General features: G+C 45.0%; 1 protein-coding gene and 1 long non-coding RNA gene across 11 annotated transcripts in view; one reads left to right on the top strand and one right to left on the bottom strand.

The window, feature by feature from the left end:
• The window catches only part of jakmip3 (Janus kinase and microtubule interacting protein 3), a 298954-nt gene that overhangs the window by 160002 nt on the left and 115720 nt on the right, over window positions 1-23232 (top strand). For all 9 annotated transcript variants that reach the window (XM_068002403.1, XM_068002402.1, XM_068002401.1 and 6 more), the window contains 3 exons: window positions 3129-3164; window positions 5882-5941; window positions 9230-9358. In XM_068002403.1, coding sequence (XP_067858504.1) covers window positions 3129-3164; window positions 5882-5941; window positions 9230-9358 — 225 coding nt within the window. The remainder of the gene's footprint in view (window positions 1-3128; window positions 3165-5881; window positions 5942-9229; window positions 9359-23232) is intronic.
• LOC137340105 (uncharacterized) overlaps window positions 1-23232 on the bottom strand; it is a 199323-nt gene that overhangs the window by 21084 nt on the left and 155007 nt on the right. For both annotated transcript variants that reach the window (XR_010966706.1, XR_010966707.1), the window contains exon 3: window positions 9228-9349. This is a non-coding gene — a long non-coding RNA (uncharacterized lncRNA). The remainder of the gene's footprint in view (window positions 1-9227; window positions 9350-23232) is intronic.

The following is a 23232-nucleotide window of genomic DNA, read 5'->3' on the forward strand; positions in this document are numbered from 1 at the left end:
TCAGCCAAGGCAGTATTGGAGGCACTACAATTGTCCGCTGTCTCTGAGCTAGAGAGGGGAAAAATCCTTTGCTATCCAGAAATCTACAGTAGAAGGTTTGCATGTTTGGATGTTAGGACAGGACACAATCGGGCTTAGCTGTGATGCTACTCCCACACTTCCCATCACCAAACAGCAGGTCTTTTTGCTGCTTTACAACTACAATACTCAAATTATTAGGCCTACCAAAGCTGCAATCCCAAAAGACCTGACCCCTTGTCACTAATACACAGTGAGGAACAATACATTATTTCATCTACTCCAGTCAAACGTAAAACCCTTGACAGCCCATTTGTGACTTTGTCACACATGGGTTAAGATAGAGAACGTCCTTATTTTGGGAATACTAGTTATTCCCATTTGTGCACATAAAGCGTGGTTTTTCTCTATGGGTAGCCCAACAGACACACCTCAGGAGGCAGCTGCCCCCGCTTTTTCTTCTTGGCCCATTTGTATGACCCAAGAGTAGTCCAGGCACAAACCTTGTCCCATGACCAAGAAATGTGACAGCAAATCTGAGTGCTGCTGCAAGTCTTCCAGGCATGAAGCAGTGTTATGGGCTGCTGAGATTGTGGCCTTCTTTCTACAGCCTAATGGTCCCAATTGGTGTAAAATTGTCCTGAGGAGTGTTCTTAAAATTAATTCTGCCATTGCCTGCATGTTGTTCTGGCTTCCCCTTCGACCCCACACAGACCATCCAGTCAGCAAGGGTCTTCACGGGTGCCCCTGGGCTGGGGTACCCACCAAACAGAATCGCTGGAAAATGAAATTAGAAACCGGGAACATCCCCTTCTGTCCCTTTAAATTAGCTACATTGGGCCCGTGCCTATTGCACACGTATGCTCAGTTCTGCCTTGTGGAGAAGACGTAGAAAATCGCAGGATAGACATAACATAACAGATCTCAGTTCTCTTTCCGTCCTGGAGAATGCTGAGTTCCCTGGCACAGAGCAGAGGAAAATCCCTCCTAGATGGTGAAACTAGTCAGTACACATATAATAGCTTTAGATAGACAGTCTACCTGTTGCGGTAGGAACAATGAATAATTATGTATATTAATTCATAATCTGCTTTTTCTTGAAATGGAATTACATTTTTGAAAGAATTAAGCGGTGAAGTGAAATTCAGTGGTGCTGTAGATCCAAACATCAACGCTTTGCCTCTAGGATATGGATTTGAATCCAGCCAAGAATTATGGTGAGGCAAATCTGCCATCTCTGCCAGCTGGGTGTCAATCCAGGTCCTGATGGATTGCAACCATTGTATAAAACTGCCCACTGGTCAGCATAATTTGGCTATAAGTTAGCAACCTTACTCATCGATGCATGCAGATGTGGAAAATGAACATGATATACTGATGCAGTAGAAGGTGTTCTTCTGAATTTGAAGTTAAGGACATCCAAACGGTAACCTAATATAATATTTTAGTAATTATGTTTTGTTCAAATATTTAAGGAAAACTCCAGTTTCCTTTGGATAAATATTCACTGATTTTTACTTTATATTATTTCTAAAGGAACACTCCAAGTTTGCACTGATTACTGTGGCATATTATAAAATTTATTTTATTATTTTCTTCCCTTCTTCATTATACCATTATTGTCACTCCATGCCACATACCTTCCACTGCCAAGAAGCTGCAGCACTGCTTCCTCACTTCCAGCAATGTGCCTCTTTAATTGGCTACTAGGAGATATGCATGAGCAGCCTAGGATGAATGGTCCTTCCATTTTCGCCCCTCATGAACTCTGGAACGTTTTGCTTAGTATCTCTCATGATGACAAAATTGAGATCAGAAATTGACCAATTTTTGGTGCAACGTTTTGGAGACTCATCTACACCTTCCTCATCGCTAGGCTCAACTTTTGCAATGCTCCCCTTACTAACCTTCTGAACTCTGTACTACACTAACTCTAACTCATGCAGAACTTTTTTTGCCTATATCCTGTCCCACATTAAGTCCTACACGTCCGTCATCTCTATCTTAGCTGATCTCCACTGGCTCCCTTTCCACCAGAGCATTGATTTCAAAATCCTTGTTCTCATTTACAAACCCCTCCAATGCTTCACCCTACCCCTGCAAACTCCTCCAGCTCTATGTCCCAGCTGGTGCCCTGTGCTCTTCTAACTTTTGTCTACCGTGCATCCTTCCCTCTGTCACCATCGGTGACAAAGCCATCATGCACTCTAGAATTCTCTTCCTAAACCCGTGTGTCTTGCTACATCGTCCCCATCTGCAAACTCTCCTTAAAACCTACCTCTTCTGCCCTAACTCATCTCCTATCTCATGCTCAATGTCCGATGCCTCCTTTGTGAAGTGCCTGGGATGTTTTGTTCCATTAAAGCTGCTATATAACTGCAAGTTGTTGCCATTGTTGTTACACTAATGTGCTAATCCTGTGATTGCTTTTTGTTTAAATGCCAGCAGTATTAGTTTATCTGATTATCAATTTAATATGCCCAACAGTAGTAAAAGCAACACAAAAACAGACAACCAAACAGGGACATAAAATTACAGTGATACGTTATTTACATTTTAAAAATTAACTCGGGAGTGTTAAGAACATTTGTTCTGATACAATAATTTTACAGTGAAACATTACTTTTCTCAGCAAAGTGAAATGGCTCCTCACTCCACAAATGGACATTGATATCATCCAAGGTGAAACATTCCTAACGGCAGATTCTTTATCTGTTTGCTCCAAAAGACTCAATATAATGTAATTTGCTTGCAGCAATTGGCTAAACATAATTGTCTGCCATGGTTCAGGTCAGCACCCCTCCAAAATGGAAGTTTGGTACAAACACGTTCAGCAAAAGAGATGCTGACATGACACAAACACACAAAGCAAGGTGAAATGAAGCTCATAATTTATCAATTCTTGCCACATGGATTAAACCTTTTAAATATTGGCATTTATCATGTGCAGTTTCAGTTGTATAATGAGGAAAAGGTTAAGCATACAAGAAAGAAGTCTGTAAAAGTATGATATTGACCTAAATTTCCAGTTATAGTACATTTAACCAGTCTTTGGCTTAACTGTCACAGCCATCTTGCTGATTCTTACCTGCAATCTTTACTTTCGTCAGGCACTGGAGACAGCTGGCTATGTCAAGAGCATCATAGTAAGTAACACAATCCAACATTTTTAGCTCAAAAAAATTAGAAGTACACATAATCGTATTGATGTTGCAATTTCTGACAATCCTGGCATCTCAGGTATCTGAGAAACATTCTTAAACGAGTAGATAGCACACAAGGTTCTATCTATCCCTGGCTATTTTCTTTCAGCAGGGCCAAGGCGCCAAAGCTGCTGGAGTTTCTTTATATTCCCATAAGTAAAATGTGGAATCATGTACTTCTGAATCTCTACAGATGAAAGATGTGTCACAGGACTTCCAAAAAAGCAGAAATGTTTCATGTAGATGGGGAAGATCAGACAACAAAAAGGGCAGGAAATCCTATCAAAGTACCAGGCCCACTAACCAAATGTATAAGTCTAAGGTCAGCCCAAAACTGCATGATTCTCATACAGGCTCCAAAGACTGATAGAGAATAGTTATATCTATCCAATATTTCACCCAAATCCCCACTGTCCTTACTTTTGAGAAGGACGGCGTCACATGCAAGGTATCTGTGGATAAGACAAATTTGTTCAGTATCGTATTTGTTGAAAATTCATCTGAAATCCTAGGTCAGGTATCAAAGCTCCATCAAATTACAGCAAACTAGAGATTTGAATCACTATCAGGCACAAGAAGATTCAGCATATCCTCCGAAAAATTGATCCCAGAGAAGCTACTGGCCTTAAAGCCCTTACCACGAACCAGCTACCATTTATTTTAACTGCCTTAGGGTGTATTTATACTGCAACTTTAGTTTTGCAAAGATGCTAAAGTGACAGTATAATTCCCAAGTCCTTGGCTTAATAATCATATCTGATCTACAGTACAACAAACAAGTGATGATAATGGCCAAAGAAACTTGGCAATGAAGTGGAAGTCCATAAGAAAGGTCTACCCTACTTGTCACAACAGAGTTTTATAAAGCTGCAAAATGCTAGTTATGGAAATTACAAAGGAATCCAATGAGTTACTATTGGACTCAGTTGACTCTAAAGGTATACATCATAGTGGACTTGATGAGGACAGTTTGCTTCAAACCCAGAATTCATCATCTGAAACAATGGGGAGTAATGGGTTGACAATCTATTCTCTAGAAGGTTATAGCCAAAGCATTAAAGCGTTATAATACTTACTGTGGTTAAGCCAGATTTCCATGTTTAAGTCAAGAACATAACTGCAAACAATATTTTATATCAATCCAAAAAGTCTACACAGAAAAAATAGCAATGAAGCTTCATGCACTATTTCTCCTGCCTATGAAACTCTCTTGCTGATTGTATTATTGCCTTATCTGTAGAAGTTACTTCTCCTTGTTGAACTAAGTTGCACTTGCCTATCAAAAATCTTTGACTTTTCCATTGGTACTCCAATATATCGTCTCAAAGTCCTTTGTGCTTTTAGGAACTACCGTAGCCAAATTAGCAAGACATCTGTGCTCATTACAGCAGCCTTCAGCTGCACTCTGTATTCCCAGTCAGCTTTTAAGAGGTTGTTGAAAGCTAATGATAGACAAGCCATGTCCACAACAGTTTGTCAATTAATGTTTGCTCTCATACAGACTCTGAGGAAAACAATCTCATCAGGTGAAAAATTGGCAGGATTCTAGTCCATCTATAATTGCTCTCAATAAGACATTTTATACCACAGTTCTGGCTTTTGGATCCATTGGGTATAATCTTTCATGACACCGCTTTCATTAAAATATGGAAATTGCTTATGTGAGCTTCACTAAAAATACATGAGATGCTTGCTAGCTATCAATCAGACATGCTCAATACTGGCATACCCACTCTACATCTTCAGAAAATTACATCTACTTTTCTAAAAAGACTCCCACAATATCTCTTTACTGCCTTGAAAAACTTCTTCAGTACTTTCCCCCACAACCCACCCCATCACCACCATAGCCAGAACCATCACTTTTCTATTCAACACCATCTTACTCAATGACCTTCTTTCAGGCCTAGCGTAGCTTCCAGGATCCCAACAGCACAGCCTGCCCAGTATATCCTATAGAGTCTAACTAATGCAAATCCTACACAACCTAACTCCATTATCTAATGACACCAAAACCAATGGTCCCTCAATACATGAATATATTTATCACAGCAATCAGACAATATCAATGGAAGGTTTTCATTAAATATATTTGGATTCAACATCATAACATATTTTGAAACTTTGATATTTATTTGATTGAGTCTAGTTATACAAATATATCCACAAGGTTCCCCACTTTCTATTCTCCATTATTACAATGGATCATCAGTTAAATAACCCAAATACTGGAGATGTGGCGTGATCTATATTTCCTTCTGCTGTCCCAGCTATAGAAATTAGAAAAAACAAGGCATTTAAAATGAGGAAACATTACAGGGAAAATGAGAAGGATGGGGTGAAAATCTAAACAAATTTAAGTGAAGTGATTGTGCAGTAATATTCGTCTGACATTTAATGGAATATAATTTGAAATGTTATCCGACAGAAAATATTGAATGATATTTTTATTGATTTTTTAAAACATTATCAGCATTAATAATATATGAATAAATGAATCACCACGATTGAAATTCAAGGTGCCTGAATAAATCTTTTATAATGTTGTGATTTTAATGTTCTATATTTTATAGTGACTAAAATTTAATGTACTTTACACTACAGAATGCACATTTTGCGATACTTTAATTCTGAATGAACTTCATCTGTTTTTGTAACAGGATCGGGATAAGATTCTGCATTACAGAAAACAAACGAAGAAAGTTACAAAGTCGAGCAAGGTAAAAGCAAGGGCAATGTTTTTGTCTACCCCACCTTGTAAATATTATTTAAATGAGGAAAAGAACCTTGAACAATACAATTATAAATTAACATGGCAAGGGGTGGGATATTTTAAGATTTCTTAGAGAAATGGAGGACGATTTTCCTGCCCTGCACTTGCCTCAGCACAATTTGGGCACTATGCTTTAAGCAGATGCCTGTCTTCATCTTGGCTGAATCTGACTGTGTTCCTGGGTTCAGCTGTTTTAAACATTTTGGGAAAGTGCCAGACAGGTCTAGAGTCTGGGATTCGGCACTTGCTCCAAATTCAGGCAGGAGAGTTGTGTGCTGTTGTCGGCTTTAAAGGCCTGTGTCGGTGAAATGGAGACTTGACGGCTGCTGTTGGAAGCAGAAGCCATATAGCCAGCTCCACAGCACAATCCTCCTATTCTGAAAAATGTACCTCCTTGCCTTTATGGACTTTTCAGGGGATAACTGTCTGTCTCTTTACACATCCTCTGATCTGAAGGGACAGGTCCACAATCTCTAATGTCCACTTTCCTTGGATGGTCTTCTCTTCTGGCAGAATTTCTTGAAAATGGCATCAGGAAGACATCAGTCCCACACCATTTATATAAAATTTTAATACTTCCACCAGTATCAGGCAGGAACTTCCTGCCCATGCCAGGGATGCCCCAGGAAATGCGTGTCAAGTGCAAAGGGGTTGGAGACAAGATGTTCCAGGTCTCCGCCTCTTTCTCCCCATTTTAATGCCCCAGAAACTGATATACACAGAGTGTCAGGATAAGGAAAATCAGCCTCACAATGTCAAAATATACTGATTAGATCAAAATACCGGTAATAAATTGATGGGTTTCCTTTCACAGAATAAATAAGCCTGGATTTTTTTCCCCTAAACATTAGATCAGATTGCAGGTGCTTCAAATATTGTTTTTGAATGGGATATATTTGACCTTAGTCTTTGACCCTGACACTCACAGACAAACAACAGAACTAACTAGAGATAAAAAAAAGAAACTCCAAGAGTGCACAAATTCTGAAAAAAAAATGCATGGTTTGCTGCATAAAATCCACATGAACTGACAGAATGACCTACAGACATTTTCTTAAGTGCCCTTATGAAGTTGAACCCTGGCTCCAGCGTACCAACATCCTCATTTTATTGGATTACTTCTACCAAAAGAGCTTTATATAATCTATATCCTGGAAATTTCATATAGGTTAGAGGCAATTAGGCAGATAAGGAAATGTGCCACTGCCATTGTAAATACAAGCCTTAAGTGCAACAAACCAGTATATTTTTCTATGTCAAATTAAGATCGACCACAAAATATTTTTAAAACTGCAGTGTCCCAGAACTATTCACGTAAAGTTAATTTAAAAGATTCTATTTTGATTGATGTATCACTCATCCTACAGAACTGTTTGACCTCTGTCTCAAAGGGTGTGGTTGAGCAGGTCTCTCTTTCTACCTGGTACATAGAAGATTAGAAAATGTCTCAATAGTCTATAATATCTGTGTTATACACTAAAATGCCAATCACATTTCTACCACCTTGTGTAATATTTTTATAAAAATACATTGGTCATATTTATGATTGGATTGCTCGAAATATGTTTTTTAAAATAACTTTGGAACGGCGAATATTTGAAGATGTAAAAAAATGAAAATGACCAGTTCTCAAAATGTGCAAAGCACAAAATAAATTAGTATTAGATTGTTTTTTCAATGGAAGAAGAAAACTGTATACTCACACTACAGTGAAGAAAATATCGAGCATTGCTTCTTTAAATGTTTCTTTTTCACTGTGACCAAAAAATCTATAATATTCAAATTTTCTACATTAGACCTCATTACTTGTAAAAAATAAAACAAGAATTGGATTGATTAATAAATGATTGCTAATTTAATAGAAAATTAGTCAAACTCCATGGTCATAGATGAACTATTAGGAATGCTCAGTGCTGCCTCCCGATGGAAAAATGGAAAAATGCAAAACATAAACATAATTCTAAAACTGTTACATTCCTAATATTCTTGAATGATGGGTCATGAGAACAACTGGTATCAATTCCTTGCTCCAAGACCCTGTAAGCAGCAGGCATTCAGTAGGGTCCTAAGAGGCAGACAAAAATCCCTCTAAGTCTAAGAAAAATAGCTGAGGGCAAATGTCCATATCAATATTATTTTAAGCAGAGATCAATAGAAATTTCAGGGTCATGAGATGCAGATTGTTCTTGTTTCGTGATACTTGTTGAAAAAGATGCTAATTAAAGTTGTTTCATTTGCTTTTGCAAATCCCTTACAGATGCTCCGCACGTTGGCCCTGATTTTCAAAGGAAATTGCGTTGGGGACGGGTAGGCTGCGAAAATGGGGAAAATCCCAAGCGGGTGAGGAAGCCGGCCCCAACCCGCCGAAATTCGGGTTTCCCACAGATGTGCTGTGTGCGCGTGCTTCACGAATGCAGAAGTCCTGCTGGCAATTAAAGCCGGCCGGATGATAGTTAAAGAACCAAATGTACCTCATTGAGGTACTTAAGGTACTTTATTTCTGACATAGTAGATAGTTAAGACGATTTTAAACTTACGTGGGTGGCTTTCCCACGGCTTCCAGTTCACGCCTAGTGAAACCAGGTGTGAAGGGCCGGATCAGGCAAAAATGAACTAAATAAATTAAATAAAAAACCATTGCACAAAGTTAAAAAAAAATAAACCTACCTTTCCATCGATGTCACCTGCATCCCCTGTTCCGATATCCAATGTCCCCCTCTCTGATGTCCCCCTCTGCCCCTCTGTCTCCCTCTCCGATGGCCCTCTCAGCCTCCGATGTCTCCCTCTCTGAGTTCCCTCTCAGCATCCGATGTCTCCCTCTCCGATCTTCCTCTCCTCCCCCCCCCCCCGATCTTCCTCTCCCCCCACCCCCTGATCTCCCTCTCCCCCACCCACCCCGATCTTCAGTGCCCTCCACCCTCTCTTCCAGCACTGGATGTCGCCTCTCTCTCTCTCTCTCTCTCTCCCTCTTTCTCTCTCTTTCTCTCCACCGCGCCCCCCCCAACCCTCCCAGGCATTGCAGCTCCTGTCGGCAGCCAGCCTGTCAATCAGGCTGGCTGCCGGGCACAAAACCCGGCAACAACTTTAATCACCATCAATTACATTGCGATCGTGTCGGAAGAGGTAAGTTTTTTAAAATTCGGGTTAGCCACGGCCACCTTCACCCCCCCCACCGCTGCCAACCTGCCACCATTTCAAAATTGAGCCCATTATGTCTTAATTTTGTTACTTACAGAAGCCAGTTGTGGAGACCTTTTTTGGATATGATGAGGAAGCCTCGCTTGATTCTGATGGTTCGTCCATTTCATACCAAACTGACAAGACGGATCGAACCCCTTGTACTCCTGAAGATGATCTGGATGAGGTGACAGAAATCAGATTAATCCCTTCTTTGAAAAAAAAAGACTTTTATAGAGATTACAACCGCCCATTTACCTCGGGTAGTTTACTCAAGTGACTCAAATGAACATTCTTATTTTCAATTAATTGTAGTCTATATGTATAATTTATTTTTTTCAAATCAGATTTGTTTGAAAATTGCTAATTCAATCGATTAATAATACAAAACACAGTACACATTATTTTCTCTTGACCAACAGTGATTTATTTCCTGTCATATATTTTTCTTATCATATTCTTTTTGGACCGATTTAAAAAGATCAGCAAAGCCCAGTACGCATGAATATCCAAAACTTTGCAGTTACTAAATTTAAATGTTAAAATTTTTGAAAGAATTTGCCTAGTACAGGATATTTTAAAAGTACTTTCAAACAGTTTACAAATTACCTCCTCCTTCCTGATCACTTCCCCCTCTCCCAGGACCTACCCGAGGGCCTCTGTCAGCGACGCACTGGCCCAAAATTAAAAATCCTCTTCACCTGGGGATGCCCAGTGGGTGTCTGCAACTCGCCAGTCTCATGTAAATGAGGCCTGAGGCCCAATATCAGGTGTGCCTCGGACCTGCACATTCCGGCGCAGGGATCGTTCCTAGTTTGCACTGGCAGATTGGCGCAAACCAATTTCTAGGTCAAGCTCTTTACGTCAATGATCTACATCCCAGGGTTTTGAAAGAGGTGACTATAGAGATAGTGGATGCATTGGTTGTCATCTTCCAAAATTTTATAGATTCTGGAACGGTACCTGCAGATTGGAGAGTAGCAAATGTAACCCCACTATTTAAGAAAGGAGGGAGAGAGAAAACAGGGAACTATAGACCTGTTTGCCTGACATCAGTAGTAGGGAATATGTTAGAATCTATTATAAAGGATGTCATAACAGGACACTTAGAAAATAATAATAGGATTTGGCAGTGTCAACATGGATTTATGAAAGGGAAATCATGTTTGAAACCTATTGGAGTTCTTTGAGGATGTAACCAGTAGAATAGATAAGGGGCAACCAGTGGATGTGGTGTATTTGGATTTTCAGAAGGCTCTCGATAAGGTCCCACACAAGAGGTTGGTGAACAAAGTTAGAGCACAATGGAATTGGGGGTAATATACTGGCATGGACTGAGAATTGGTTAACAGACAGAAAACAGAGAGTAGGAATAAATGGGTCTTTTTCAGGTTGGCAGACTGTGACTAGTGGGGTACCGCAGGGATTGGTGCTTGGGCCCCAGCTATTCACAATCTATATCAATGATTTGGATGAGGGGACCAAATGTAATATTTCCAAGTTTGCTGATGACACAAAACTAGGTGGGAATGTGAGTTGTGAGGAGGATGTAAAGAGGCTTCAAGGGGATATAGACAGGCAAAGTGAGTGGGCAAGAACTAAGCAGATGGAATATAATGTGGAAAAATGTGAAGTTATCCACTTTGGCAGGAAAAACAGAAATGCAGAGTATTTTTTAAATGTGAGAGATTGGGAAATGTTGATGTTCAAAGGGACCTGGGTGTTCTTGTACATGAGTCACTGAAAGCTGACATGCAGGTGCAGCAAGCAATTAGGAAGGCAAATGGTACATAAGAACATAAGAACATAAGAAATTGGAGCAGGAGTAGGCCAATCGGCCCCTCGAGCCTGCTCCGCCATTCAATAAGATCATGGCTGATCTGATCCCAACCACAAATCTAAAGAACACAAGAAGTCGGAGCAGGACCCGGCCACATAGCCCCTGGGCCCTCTCCGCCACCCACAGGGCATTGACCGATCCGAACTCAGCTTCATGTCCAATTTCCTGCCCGCTCCCCATAACCCCTAATTCCCTTTACTTCTAGGAAACTGTCTATTTCTGTTTTAAATTTATCTAATGATGTAGCTTCCACAGCTTCCTGGGGCAGCAAATTCCACAGACCTACCACCCTCTGAGTGAAGAAGTTTCTCCTCATCTCAGTTTTGAAAGAGCAGCCCCTTATTCTAAGATTATGCCCCCTAGTTCTAGTTTCACCCATCTTTGGGAACATCCTTACTGCATCCACCCGATCAAGACCCTTCACAATCTTATATGTTTCAATAAGATCGCCTCTCATTCTTCTGAACTCCAATGAGTAGAGTCCCAATCTACTCAACCTCTCCTCATATGTCCGCCCCCTCATCCCCGGGATTAACCGAGTGAACCTTCTTTGTACTGCCTCGAGAGCAAGTATGTCTTTTCTTAAGTATGGAGACCAAAACTGTATGCAGTATTCCAGGTGCGGTCTCACCAATACCTTATATAACTGCAGCAATACCTCCTTGTTTTTATATTCTATCCCCCTAGCAATAAAAGCCAACATTCCATTGGCCTTCTTGATCACCTGCTGCACCTGCATACCAACTTTTTGATTTTCTTGCACTAGGACCCCCAGATCCCTTTGTACTGCAGTACTTTCCAGTCTCTCGCCATTAAGAAAATAACTTGCTCTCTGATTTTTCCTGCCAAAGTGCATAACCTCACATTTTCCAATATTATATTGCATCTGCCAAATCTCCGCCCACTCACCCAGCCTGTCTATATCCCCTTGCAGGTTTTTTATGTCCTCCTCACTCTCTACTTTCCCTCCCATCTTTGTATCATCTGCAAATTTTGATATGTTGCACTCGGTCCCCTCCTCCAAATCGTTAATATAGATTGTAAAGAGTTGGGGACCCAGCACCGACCCCTGTGGAACACCACTGGTTACTGGTTGCCAGTCCGAAAATGAACCATTTATCCCAACTCTCTGCTTCCTGTTCGATAACCAATCCTCCACCCATGCCAGAATATTACCCCCAATCCCGTGATTTTTTATCTTAAGTAATAATCTTTTATGTGGCACCTTGTCGAATGCCTTCTGGAAGTCTAAATACACTATGTCCACTGGTTCCCCTTTATCCACCCTATACGTTATATCCTCGAAGAACTCAAGCAAATTTGTCAGACATGACTTCCCCTTCATAAAGCCATGCTGACTTTGTCCTATTAAATTATGCTTATCTAAATGTTCCGTTACTGTCTCCTTAATAATAGACTCCAAAATTTTACCCACCACAGATGTTAAGCTAACTGGCCTATAATTTCCAGCCTTCTGCCTACTACCCTTTTTAAATAACGGTGTTACATTAGCAGTTTTCCAATCTGCCGGGACCTCTCCTGAGTCCAGGGAATTTTGGAAAACTATCACCAAAGCATCCACAATCCCTACTGCCACTTCCCTCAAGACCCTAGGATGGAAGCCATCAGGTCCAGGGGATTTATCCGCCTTGAGTCCCATTATTTTACTGAGTACCATCTCCTGAGTGATTTTAATCGTATTTAGCTCCTCCCCCCCGAGAGTCCCCTGTTTGTCCAGTGTTGGGATATTCTTAGTGTCCTCTACTGTAAAGACTGAAACAAAATATTTGTTCAGCATTTTTGCCATCTCCATGTTTCCCACCATTAATTTCCCGGTCTCATCCTCTAAGGGACCTATGTTTGCCTTAGCCACCCTTTTTCTTTTTATATAACTATAGAAACTCTTGCTATCTGTTTTTATATTTTTTGCTAATTTCTTTTCATAATCTAACTTCCCTTTCTTAATCAATCCTTTAGTTACTTTTTGCTGTCTTTTGAAGAATTCCCAATCTTCTATCCTCCCACTAAGTTTGGCTACCTTATATGTCCTTGTTTTTAGTCGGATACTATCCTTGATTTCTTTACTTAGCCACGGATGGCTGTCATTTCTTTTACACCCTTTTTTCCTCAGTGGAATATATTTATTTTGAAAGTTGTAAAATAACTCCCTAAATGAACACCACTGCTCATGTACCGTCTTACCCTTTAATCTATTTTCCCAGTCCACTTTAATCAATTCCGCTCTCATACCATCATAGTCTCCTTTATTCAAGCTCAGTACGCTTGTTTGAGAATCAACCTTCTCACCCTCTAATTGGATATGGAATTCAACCATGTTGTGGTCGCTCGTTCCAAGGGGATCCTTAACTAGGACATTATTAATTAATCCTGACTCATTACACAGGACCAGGTCCAAGGTTGCCTGCCCCCTTGTAGGATCAGTTACATACTGCTCAAGAAATCCATCCCTGATGCACTCAATGAACTCGTCCTCAAGGCTGCTCTGCCCAATTTGATTTGTCCAGTTAATATGATATTTAAAATCCCCCATAATTATGGCTGTTCCCTTATTACATGCCCCGACTATCTCCTGATTAATACTTCTTCCAGCAGAGTTGCAACTATTAGGAGGCCTATATACTACGCCCACTAATGTTTTTTTTCCCTTATTATTCCTTATCTCCACCCAAACTGTTTCATTATCTTGATGCTTTGTCCCAATATCATTTCTCTGTATTACAGTGATTCCTTCCTTTATTAACATAGCCACCCCACCTCCCCTTCCTTCCTGCCTGTCCTTCCTGATTGTTAAATACCCTGGCATATTTAATTCCCAGTCGTTGTCACCCTGCAGCCATGTTTCTGTAATGGCCACAAGATCATACCCATACGTAGTTATTTGTGCCGTTAACTCGTCCATTTTATTACGAATGCTACGTGCATTCAGATAAAGAACTTTCAAATCTGTTTTGTGACGCTTAGTTCCTGCTTTTTCCTTTTTTAACACTTTACCTATTACTCCATACCTTCTGTCCCTTCCTGTTACGCTTTCCTCTCTCTCCCTGCTCAGGTTCCCAACCCCCTGCCACTTTAGTTTAAACCCTCCCCAACAGCACTAGCAAACACTCCTCCTAGGACAGCGGTCCCGGCCCTGCCCAGGTGCAGACCATCCGGTTTGTACTGGTCCCACCTCCCCCAGAACCGTTTCCAGTGTCCCAGGAATTTGAATCCCTCCCCCTTGCACCATTCCTCTAGCCACGTATTCATTTGAAATATCCTCCTATTTCTACTCTGACTAGCACGTGGCACTGGCAGCAATCCTGAGATTACTACCTTTGAGGTCCTATTTTTTAATTTACCTCCTAACTCCCTATATTCTGCTTTTAGGACCTCATCCCCTTTTTTACCTATATCGTTGGTGCCTATGTGCACCACGACAGCTGGCTGTTCGCCCTCCCCCTCCAAAATGTTCTGTAGCCGCTCCGAGACATCCTTGATCCTTGCACCAGGGAGGCAACACACCATCCTGGAGTCTCGGTTGCGGCCGCAGAAACGCCTGTCTATTCCCCTTACAATTGAGTCCCCTATCACTATAGCTCTGCCACTCTTTTTCCTCCCAGCCTGTGCAGCAGAGCTACCCGTGGTGCCAGGAAGTTGGCTGCTGCTGCCTTCCCCTGATAAGTCATCCCCCCCAACAGCATCCAAAGTGGCATATCTGTTTGAGAGGGGGATGGCCACAGGGGACCCCTGCACTACCTGCCTGCATCTCTTACTCTTCCTGGTGGTCACCCATTCACTTCCTGCCTGTATACCCTTTACCTGCGGTGTGACCAACTCGCTAAACGTGCTATCCACGAGTTTCTCTGCATCGCGGATGCTCCACAGTGAATCCACCCGCAGCTCCAGCTCCGAGATACGATCGGTCAGTAGCTACAGGTGGACACACTTCCCGCACACATGGTCGGCAGGGACACTGGTAGTGTCCATTACTTCCCACATCTTGCAGGAGGAGCATATCACGGGTGCGAGGTCTGCTGCCATGACTTGCCTTAGCTTAGTTACCCCTTTTAAATTACGTTGAAATTAGAAAATGTTAACTATACTAGGGACCTAGGTTCACTAAAAAAAAACACTACCTGCTATAAAACCTGCAGATCTTCCCTTTCTTATTACTTTACTTACAGTAAAATGGTAGAAATACTCACCTGAACCTACTCACCAATCAGCTGGTACATTGGCCTTTAATATAAGAGGATTTTAGTATAGGAGTAAAGATGTCTTAACTGCAATTATATAGGGCCTTGGTGAGACCGCACCTGGAGTATTGTGTACAATTTTGGTCTCCTTACCTAAGAAAGGATATACTTGCCAAAGAGGGAGTGCAACGAAGGTTCACCAGACTGATTCCTGGGATGACGGGATTGTCATATGAGGAGAGATTGAGTAGACTAGGCCTGTATTCTCTAGAGTTTAGAAGAATGAGAGGTGATCTCATTGAAACGTATAAAATTCTGACAGGGCTAGACAGACTGGATGCAGGGAGGATGTTTCCCCTGGCTGGGGAATCTGGAACTAGGGGTCACAGACTCAGGATAAAGGGTAGGCCATAAAGGGTGAGGAGAAATTTCTTCACTCAGAGGGTGGTGAATCTTTGGAATTCTCTACCCCAGAGGGCTGTGAAGGCTCAGTCATTGAGTACATTCAAAACAGAGATCGATAGATTTCTAGATATTAAAAGCATCAAGGGATATGGGCATGGTGCAGGAAAATGACGTTGAGGTAGAAGATCAGCCATGATCTTGTTGATTGGCGGAGCAGGCTCGAGGGGTCGGATGGTCTGCTGCTGTTCCGATTTCTTATGTTCTTTTGTTCTTAATTCTAACTGTAAGTACTTATAATTTGCCATAGGGTGGCACTGTAACAGTGCATTTCTGAAAGAATGGCCGATATCTTGGTAAAGGTAAGTTGTACTCACCCTGGGGCTCACAGAAACCCATGTTCTACCCCCCTCCCTCCTATTTTCGCCAAATAGCATGGATTGGGCACCTGAGGCCCACTTGACCTGCCAGCCGCTTTCGTTTAGCAGCAGTATTGCTGCTGCTGTGGCTCTCTTTCCCCCAGTATTTGTTAAATGGTTACCCTAGCTGTTGGCCATTCTGTCTACTACTGCTGACTGCTTAGCTGCCCTCACTCAATCACTGACTGGTCCATTGTTCTTCCTGCCACCCCATCTGCCTGTCCACCTCCAATCCCATTGCTTTCTGACCATCAATCTTGTAGGTCACAATAATTTGTGTTCTCTTTACCCACTGCAGCTGTATACATTAATGCATTTGTAAAGAAAGTTTATTTCTGAGTACAGATAGTGGGGTAGCTATTGACTTTGTGCGATAGCGTCAAACAGGTGATAGTGAGTCGGCAGGTTTGGAAATAAAAAATCGGGAGAGATGTAGTGGCTCGCTATCACCCATTTTACACCATCGCACAAAGTCAAGATTTACCCCAGTGTGTGACATCTGAAGTGTGATGGACAGCAAGTGTGTGCACATGAGATGTTTTTACGGGGGGCTAAACTGGGCCGCGTAGCGCCCGTTGTGTGGGGGCTACACAGACTCCTAAGCCCCGAAAATGGCGACCGAGGTGTGCGCATACACATCCGGCGTGACGTGCGCAGGATGCCATCCTGGTGAAGGCATTTGCACACGTGGACCTAACAAATGTCGCCAACATGTAAAGTATGGAGATTACGACATTACTCAGTGTGCAACACTGATCTGAAGAAGCTGGTGCCATTTTCAAACTCCCTGCTCCAGCCAACACACTGTCCTATCCTCGCACAACTGAACAGGAGTTAAAGGGCATGATGGACCCCCCCACCAGTGCTATTTAAAGGGATCATGCTGGAGTAACAGGTTAGTTGCTGGATTAGTTATTCTGGCTGCTGGTACAATTGTGCGTGTTTGTGGAAGTTTCCTATACTTGGAGAAGGTTGCAATATTGTATGGAGAGTGGGCTGGCTGGTCGGGTAGTACTGTTAGTGACATTTAAAATAGTGTGCTGAACAAGGTTGCTGCCAGACATAGGTGGCTCTGGGAATTGAACATGACTGGGAGCATGCAGAGAGGCCACGCAGAGCAGGACAAGCTGCCAGAAGAGGGGGGAGGAGGAGGAATCGCAGGGCACTCAGCAGGAGGCCATATCCATCGAGGGTCTTCAGGGACCAATTCTCTTACCTCAACCTGAGCGAAGATCAGTGCATCCAATGGCTACGGTTCACGAAAGAGGTCGTGACTGAGATTTGTCAACTGCTGCAGCCACAACTGCAGCCTCAGAGCAGGGCAAGGACAGCATTGCCCGTGGCTGTCAAAGTAACTATGGCACTTAATTTTCATGGCTCTGGCTTCTTTCAGGCTGCCGCTGGAGATATATGCAACATCTCACAGTTTGCAGTGCACTGCTGTATAAGGGAGGTCACTGAGGCTGTGTACAACCAAACATTTAGTTGTGTACACCCATCAGCCTTCGTCTGTAGCCTGGCCCATCGAAGTCATCACCTGACTCCTTGGCAACAGAACCAGTGTGCGACCTCGCCCTCCGGCGAGCTGGCACCTGCGGTGTCTGTTCCCCCCACCCTGGCTCCTTCACACTTGTGCCCGGTGTCTCACCAAGTGCAGACCCCTCATCTAACCTAACCTCTGAAGTACACACAGTGTCCGTCTCTGAGCTTGTGGCTGCGAGTGTTAGATCGTGCCTGCATCATCACTGTCATCGTCCTCTGCCTCTTCTAACTGTGCAGGTTCCAGTTCTTGGGTAGCTGCAATGACAAAGGGACATGGGTTGAGTTTTGGTGAGGGGAGAGGAGAAAGTAAGAAATGCATGCTCACACCATCTGAGTCAGAAAAGAGTGTGGGATGAGGGAGAAGTGGGAAGAGAGAAGGAGGATTAGGTATGCAGAGACTCTCATCATCGATACCTCTAGCACCACCAGTGGTCATGGCCGCAGCGATGGCCCTCCCAATAATGGCCAGTGCTGTCTCCTCCATGGGGGTGAGGGCGTGCCTGTCCTCCCCCAGGTCTTTCCTGCTGCCTGTTGTTATGTGCCACCTTCTCCTGCATGAAAGAGGGAAGTGTGTCAGTGAGTGTCCTGCAAGATGTTTGGGTGACGTGACTGTTATGGTTGAATAGCTGTCAATGTGTGTGACCTGTGAGTTGTGGGCGTGCGGCTTGCAAGAGTGGTAATGTGTGAGGGTGAGGTGCAGCATCTGATTTGAAGAGTTGCGTGCTGATGGAAAGAGTTTGTTGGTAGGTGGGTGAAGGAGGGTGTAGTGTGTGGAGCAGTTGGTAGGTGGGTGAGGCTAGTGGTGCAGTTGGTAGGTGATGCCACTTGACAGTTGAAGTCACTCACCTTGACCACTCGTGTCAAATCATTGAACTTCTTCCTGCACTGCATCCATGTGCATGGTGCGATGCTCATGGCATTTATCTCGTCCACCACCGCCTCCCACTGCCTTTTCAGCACATATCTGGAGGGTCTCCTGCCCCCCTGCAGGTAAAGGATGCCCCTCTGTGTGTCCACTTCTTGCACCAAGACCTCTAGTGCATTGTCAGAGAACCTTGGTGCACGCTCCCTCGCAGGCCCAGCCATTCTTCAGTATATTCCAGGACAGAGTTAGTTGCATTACCAGGTCACCCTGCAGCCATGATGCACCTCCCCTTTAAGAGGTGCAGGCTGCCTTTAAGTAGTACTAGCCACTCCTGATATCAGGGCTCCCTGCTGGTGTGTGCCGCCAAACAGCGCCGGTTGTGCTGGCTGTACACAGCAATCACTGAAATAATCAGGCAGCATGAATGCGATACCAGTGCCTGTTTTCAGGGCCCTGATATTAGCGGGGAGGCGGGTTGGCAGCGGGGGCGGGGGGGGTGCGATTGGGCGCGTGGGTAACCTGCCCAATAGAATTTGTCCATTTCCCACACGATCGCAAGTCAATTGGAGCCACTTAACGTGGCTTCCGGGTTTGCCGTCCGAAAGCTGCGCAGTGGGCGGACTGCGCACCCGCATCACAGGCTGTCAGCTGGAGGAGCTCTATTTAAAGGGGCCGCCCTCCAATGGCTGCTCTTGGAGCAAAAACCCACACACCACAATGGAGCAGCACAGGGTAGAGGCTGCTCCTAGATTCAGCGATGCCTCATTCCAGGTGCTACTGGATGGGGTGAGGAGGAGTAGGGATGTCTTCTGCCTAGCAGACGGGAGGAAGTGGTCTGCCTCTGCCACCAAGAAGGTCTGGCTCGAGGAGGCAGAGGAGGTCAGCAGCAGCAGCAATATATCCCGCACCTGGATCCAGTGCAGGAAGCGCTTCAATGATCTAACTAGGTCAGCCAAAGTGAGTACACTTACTCATTCTCCTACATTCCGTCATCCATATCACCGCCCCCACCCCCCAACTCATTCTGCACTGCCAACACTACTCTATCACATCACTCCTCACACCCTTCACCACATGGACTGCAGCGGTTCAAGAAGGCGGCTCACCACCACCTTCTCAAGGGCAATTAGGGATGGGCAATAAATGCCGGCCTCGCCAGTGACACCCACATCCCATGAACGAATAAAAAAAAACCACTTAAGGCTCATCCTCAACTTACCTGCACTTCCTCACCTCCCCATTAGTCACTCCACCACTACCACTCAACTCATGGTTCTGTCTCATACTCACCCTCTGATGTGTCTCTTTCACGGTCAGCCGCACCCAAACCAATGCATTCATCGTTTGGCCACGGCACTATCACTTATTCACGCATCTGTACTTTCTCCCCTTATAGGAGAGAGCCCAGAATGCACAGGAGAGGGCGAGGACTGGAGGGGGGCCGCAACAGATCATCGTCCTCACAGACACGGAGCAGGAGGTGCTGGAGCTCAGCTGAACCCTCGAGTGCCTGTCCGTCGGGGACGCCAAGACTGGCACCCAAGAAACGGCTGGTGACAGAACTTTAACATGCAGCACACACAATATGAATTGATGTTAACATGCCTTGCCATCTTCAGCACCTCAGTATGCTCATCACGACATGACACATCTGTGATCATGCTTAATATTGCCTTCTGTTCTCTTACAGGGCCCTCAGAAACCGCTGTGACGGCAGAGGGAGATTCCTCAGAGGACCTGCCGGCCTCTGAGGGTGCACCGTCACATGTGAGTGAGCCATCCACCAGCGCAGACTTACAAACCTCGGTGGGTCCTAGTCCGCAGTTAGTTGGGGTCGCACATGGTGAGTTACCACACACATGTGAGCACAAGCAGAGACTGGTGGTAGGGGCAGCTGTGGAGAGTCCGCGTCAGTGGGAGCACTCCTCTCCAGGCTCTGCTCAGCTGGACACAAATGCTGAAACCTGGGGGCCATCCTTTAAAAGGAGAATGATCGAGGGGCAGCAACACATTTGCGAGGTGCTGGAACAGGTGCTACACGCACTCTCCACAATCGCGCAGAGGATGGAGGAGTCCAACTCCTGCATGAGTGGATGGTGGCACAGGTATGGGAGGGAATCTCTGAGATACTGTCACAGGGACGTGAGGGCATCTCTGACATACTGTCGTGGGTAAGTGCGGGAATGTCTGCGATGGAGGGTAGGCTAGCCTCCATTGAGCTTGAAGCACGGCTCACATATGAGTCCATTCAGGCCCTGACAACGGCTGTTCGGACTCAGGGTGAACAACATTTTGCCGCCTTAAACAGGCAGGCAGATGGACTAGCACTGGCCTTAAAAAGCTTCACACATGTCTTCCTTACTGTCGTCCAGCAGAGTGGTAGGAGTGATGTGGGCCTGGCCCAGGGGAGGGATGATGGCGAAAGGAGACATGGAAGTGGGGATGCCACTCAAAGCGCTCCCATGTCTCACCCGTTGTCCCCCTTTCAACAAGTACCCGCAATGCTGCCTCCTCTCCAGGCGGCCGAGTCTGCACCTACACAGGTGCAAATGGAGCAATCTTTGGAGGGGCCCTCATGGGCATGGAAACCCAGAGGGCATCAGCCCAAAGCATCTAATCGGTCAGGGCATGAACAAGAACAACCTGCCCCCATCTCTGCTGCAGCCACAGGGGAAGCACCACGTAGAAGTAGTTGGAAGCGAGAGGCGAAGGTTTTGTAATCACGTAGGGGATGCACAAGTGTGCTTGACGGTTGGCCATGTTTTTTTATTTATATTAGCTTTTTGTTAAACTCACGTTAAATATTATTATTGTCACCACTACTGCCACGTCTTGGCCATTCTTAACTGGCTTCTGTAATAAGGCCCTTTCATGAGTTCACCACGATTGCCGACACTTGATGCCACCCATTGGGTCACTCTACGGTGGGTGTATATGTGTAGTTCCAGGACTGTTTTGTGCAGGGAGCGGGGGTGGGGGGCGGGTGGTGCTGGTGTGGGCGTGCTCTGTCCAGGTGGTGAGGGCTGGACTCTTCACACTGTCTGACGTTAGCAGAACTATTCACTATTCACATATCAGTGACTCCCTGGCCTATTGAGCAGCCAGGTGAGCCGTTGTTCTGCCCATGGCTTCCTCCTCCTCCTCCACCTCCTCCACTTGCCCCTCAATGTGGGTGGCAGATGTGGATGGGGCCTCCTCCAGCGGCACCCCTCTCTGTTGTGGCATGTTGTGCAGGGCACAATACATGACTATAATGCGTCCTACTCTGTCTGGTGCGTATTGAAGTGCTCCCCCAGAATGATCAAGGCACCTGAAGCGTATCTTGAGCAGCCCTATAGCATGCTCAATTGTAGACCTGATAGCAATGTGGCTGTCGTTTTATCGACGCTGTTGCTCGGTGATGGGGTTCCTCAGAGGTGTCATGAGCCACGTGTGCAGGGGGTATCCCTTGTCCCCGTGGAGCCAGCCCTTATGGGTGTTCGGTGCGTGGAAGAGGGGCAGGATGTTGGATTCCTGGAGAATGAAGGAATCGTGGCAGCTGCCAGGGTATCTGGTGCACACGTGAAGGAATCTCTTGCGGTGGTCACAAACGAGCTGAGTGTTGATGGAGTGATACCCCTTCCTGTTGATGAACAGTCCTGGCTCATGTGGAGGTGCTCGTATTGCTATATGGGTGCAATTGATTACACCCTGCACCCGTGGGAAACCAGCCACAGCGTGGAATCCCACTGCCCTCTCCGTCTGGCTGAGGTTATCCACGGGGAAGTTGACGTAGTGCGAGGCCCTGCGAAACAAGCCGTTGGTGACCTGCCTTATGCACTGGTATGCAGACAACTGAGAGACCCCGGCGATATCCCCGGTGGCAGCCTGGAACGATCCAGAGGTGAAGAAGTTGAGGGCAGTGGTGATTTTGACAGCGACAGGTAAGGAGATGCTGCTCGGCCCAGCCGGGAGCAGCTCGGCATGAAGGAGGTTTCAGCTGTCTGCGACTACATGGCGACTGACTCTGAGCCTCCGTATGCATTGCTCCTCAGAGAAGTCCAGGAAGCTGAGCCTCGGTCTGTAGACCCTGTTGCGAGGGTAGTGCCTCCTGCGACGCGCGCTCTCTATTGTTGCCCTCCGTGCTCTTGTGCAGTTGCCTGTGGCGCAGCACTGTGTTGTGGAGCTCCAAGTAGCGGAGATGGACGCCGTGCCTGGCGAGGCTGGTGATGTTGCTCGGCCTCGGATGAAGTGATGAATGCAGCCATGGCGCCCCCGATCCTGACGGTGTGAGTTTGATGGGTTAGCAAAGTAGTTTTGGGTGGAAAGTGAGAATTTTGAGTGAAAACACAAAGGTCTTGCAGCCAAAACTTTGTCTGAAGTGACAGAGTGCCCTGCTGCAATAAATGAGGTTTTCTCCTCACCTGTCAAATAAGCATTTACATCTCGCACTGGCTGCTGGCTGAAACATGTCTGTTGCAACAGGGAGTGTTTCCCACAGCACGGGAAACACACTGAGGATGCTTCAAAATCGCACCCCTGTCAAAATGTCGAGTCAATCAAGTAGTTCAAGTACTTCAACTGACAGACTATGTAAATTATCATCCTGCCGTCTTTAATTGCCAGTGGAACTTCCTCATTCGGGAGGCGCGCGTGCACCCGGATGCGTCACTGGGGAACCTGGAAGTCAGCGGGTTGGAGCCGGGCTCCGAACCCACTCGGGATTTCAGCAATTTTCGGAGCTCCCCCGCCCCCAACGCACCCGCTCCTTCACCTGAAAATCAAGCCCCAGGTGTTAACCAGTTTAACCCCCGTGGT

Source organism: Heptranchias perlo, chromosome 21 (assembly GCF_035084215.1).
Source record: "Heptranchias perlo isolate sHepPer1 chromosome 21, sHepPer1.hap1, whole genome shotgun sequence".
Lineage (NCBI taxonomy): Eukaryota > Metazoa > Chordata > Chondrichthyes > Hexanchiformes > Hexanchidae > Heptranchias > Heptranchias perlo.